The sequence below is a fragment of the Gavialis gangeticus genome, unplaced genomic scaffold, assembly GCF_001723915.1.
Source record: "Gavialis gangeticus isolate Ggan-Ray unplaced genomic scaffold, GavGan_comp1, whole genome shotgun sequence".
Taxonomy (NCBI): Eukaryota; Metazoa; Chordata; order Crocodylia; family Gavialidae; genus Gavialis; species Gavialis gangeticus.
Genome location: NW_017728998.1, coordinates 19,097,709 through 19,101,043, shown reverse-complemented (window position 1 = coordinate 19,101,043; position 3,335 = coordinate 19,097,709). Strand labels below are relative to the sequence as shown.

General features: G+C 44.6%; 1 protein-coding gene across 1 annotated transcript in view; it reads left to right on the top strand.

The window, feature by feature from the left end:
* Positions 1 to 594: 594 nt before the first annotated feature.
* Positions 595 to 3,335, top strand: part of RRAD (RRAD, Ras related glycolysis inhibitor and calcium channel regulator) — a 15,246-nt gene continuing 12,505 nt past the window's right edge. The window contains exon 1 of the mRNA XM_019505273.1: positions 595 to 673. Within this exon, the coding sequence (XP_019360818.1) occupies positions 595 to 673 (79 nt within the window). The remainder of the gene's footprint in view (positions 674 to 3,335) is intronic.

The window sequence follows — 3,335 nt, the reverse complement described above, 5'->3', positions numbered from 1 at the left end:
ACGTTTTTGTTATATATTTATATTATCTCCTGTTGCTGTGACAAGCCTACTCATGTTGTCTCTCCTAGAGATGACTCCACCTTGCAGTCACACCAGAAAAATATGTAGGATTCTCATCAGTGTTAGAATACATCTGATTTCCTTTTTGTTGCTCTTGAATTTAAAATGTTGCTTTCAATCACTTGCTAAGTCATATGTGGTATTAGCAACATCACCTGTACCTCAGCACCCAGTTCTTCACTGAATGCATGCATGTAGTATGTGTTTGTTGCAGGGATCTCAGCTTTTTAGCCTAAAGGCATGCCTCATTAGGCTCTGGGAAAATACCTCAGAAAATGGAAGCTCTTCGTTTTCACTCATTTTTTGGCTGCAGAAAAATAACAGACGCTGCTTTTGTATTGCAATGAACTCAGAGAGACCACAATGGGTCAGAATGTTTTTAACATTATGGATTCCTGTTTGAAATCTCTGAGTTTATATCGTATGATGTTTGCACACCTAACAGTGATAACACTGCTTGAATGCATCTCAAAGCTGGACTGCCTGCCATGGCACCCTGGTTGAGAATAACTGGTTTATTGTGTTCATGGGGTGATGCCTTTCTCCACCAGGAAATTGTCAGACAAGGAGAAAACAGATCTCACCTGCCAGCTTCTGTGGTTTGACTGGCAATGTAAGAAAGTAACTCAAAAGCACTGGACAAAGAGGTTCATAAACCCTCGCAGAACCACTCAAGTGACAATTTTCTGGTAGTATCAAGTTAAGAAGGAACATTCAACTCCTTATCAGCTAGCTGAAGATGAGCTTTTACTGGGTGTGGGACGCATTTAATTGTGCCTAGAAGCAGCTTAATCAAGATACTTTGGTAGATCCCAGCTTATCCCAGTTAAGTAATATCCCATTTAAACAAAGTTTACTTAAACTTACGTGGAATAATAACTATACTTTGGCAATTCAGTTCACATAACTGAAACATTTGCATCATTTCACCATCGCCTCCATTATTTAAACTGACAAGGCCATTTCTTGCTCGCTGTTTTGTGAAACAGGCTGAGAGCATTTGCTGTGAGCACTTGGTGACCTTTAGCTGCCATATTAACACTTTCAGTTGTAATCAACAGGCTGAGCCAAACATCATCCCAAGAATATGGTTTGAGCAATTATAATTAACTTGGCAAAGTGACAGGATATTCATTCAGTCCAACAGGAAAAATATCATTTCCTTGAGGTTTGTTCCATTTAATGAATTGTCATTCTTATTTGTCTTGCGACGTAAGTGGTTTCCACTGTCTAATAGGTTAAAACAGAAAAATTGCATGTTGTACTGGTCAAACCATCCCACAGCTTCCTCTGTGAATTGCTTCCTTCCTTCTCAGTCTCATTTGTCCATCACTTGTTTCATTTGTCCCAGCCCTCTCTCTGCCTCTATATTGTCTGCACTAGCCTCAGTCCTGAAAACTGATCTGCATGAGCAAGTCCTTACACTGTCATGGTGCCTCCTGATAACAGCCAATATAGTTGTTCACATTAATCAGCTTCCAGGATGATGGCATCACACTGCAATTTCCTAGGGGCAGAAACCAGCCTTACTGTCTGTAAAGAACCTGGCACATTGAGGGCTAACGTAAATAATAACTCTTAAGTGATACTCGGGTGAGCTATTCAGCATATAAATGCAAATGTCTAGGTAGTTGTGGCTATTATCTGGTTATGGTATAGTGACTGCAGCATTCAGGACATGGGTGACAAAATTCCCTAGCCCTTCTAGATGCTTGCTAACCAATATGTTGATAAGCCCAACACACCTCTGAAGACATCAATGATCTGTGCATGGTGCCCCAGTGTAATAATACTTTGCTATTAAATGACTTTCAAGAGCCACATTTAAGCTACCTGAGAGCTGCATGTGGCTTCTGAGCCACAGTTTGCCCATCTTTGAGTTAAGACAGGCTCAGCCATGCTGGTTTGCTCAGGTGAAACAGAGTAATTTTAAGTCATTTATGTTTTACCGTATATCGGTCCAGTTCTAGTACACTCTCATTATAGACATGTGCAAGTACATGCACATATGCTTTGGGTCAGGGGCATCTTTTTGTTCGGTATTTGTACAGTGTTTATACAGCGGTTTATATACCTGGTCCAAGTGACTATGGCTCCTAGGTACTACAGTATCAATAAATAATAACAAAAATGTTCTAAATTCCTAAGTGAATAGGAAAACACAAGCCGTATTTTCAATCCTGCCTAGTAAAGTGAAATCTAAGAAACCGCAGGATAAATGTGTTTCAGAAGAACAACGCACCACGCACGTCTGACAAAAGGCTGTGAAAGAAAGAGAATGCAATACCAACGCACATTTGCCAACATGCCAGATCCCAATAAAGGGAACAATTAGACTTGTACGGGGACAGAAACCTGAAGGAGCTTTATGTGCAGGACTTAGTTAATCTCCCACTGCTTTAAAAAAAACAGTGCTCAGATTCTGTCAAGATTTACCATATATAACACACCCGAGTGTGAAACATGCTTCCAACCACATCCTTCTTTTAAAAATCAGGCCTCGCCATTTGTGTTTCAAGCCCAGGTTTCAAAATTAACTGTGGGGCTGGTTCATTTTCCCCCATGCTCAGACCGTTTGGGGGTTTTGCCTTCCTCTGTAACTGGGTCATGGCCTTCTAACTGGGATTTCCTGAGGTAATCTACCTGGGATTTCGTGAGGGCAAATGAACAACCTTAGACAGAAGCAGGACTGTGGCTGCCTGGTGCTCCTGCTGGCCTCATGGCAGGTTAGCGTGTGACGCCTTGTGTCCAGCTCCAGCTTGGTCTTTATGGCATGGGACGGTTTGGAGAGGGATAGGGTAGGATATCTGGATAGGGAGAGGGTAGGATATTTGGGTAGGAAAAGGGTAGGATATTTGGATGGGGACAGGGTAGGATATGTGGATAAGAATAAAGTAGGATATGTGGATAAGGACAGGATGGGATATTTGGATAGGAAAAGGGTAGGATATTTGGATGGGGACAGGACGGGATGCGCATGGGGATGGGGACAGGGCAGGGGACGCTGGGGCCTCAGCAGGGGTGTCCGAAGGGCTCTTCCAGCCCCACTTCTCCGGGTCTAGTATCAGACACCGGCTTCTCTGCGCAGCCTTTTGCCCAGGACGGCTCCCCTCCCCTCCATCTGGGGACCGCGAAGACGCGCGTGTCCGGGGCTCCCTCCCCCGCCGGCCGCGTCCCCGGGGCGGGGCGGGGAGCCCCGGGGCGGCGCTGCACGAGGCGACGTAGCTGCCGGGGCTTCGTCACGGCGGCGGGGATATAAGCGCGGCGGCGCGGGG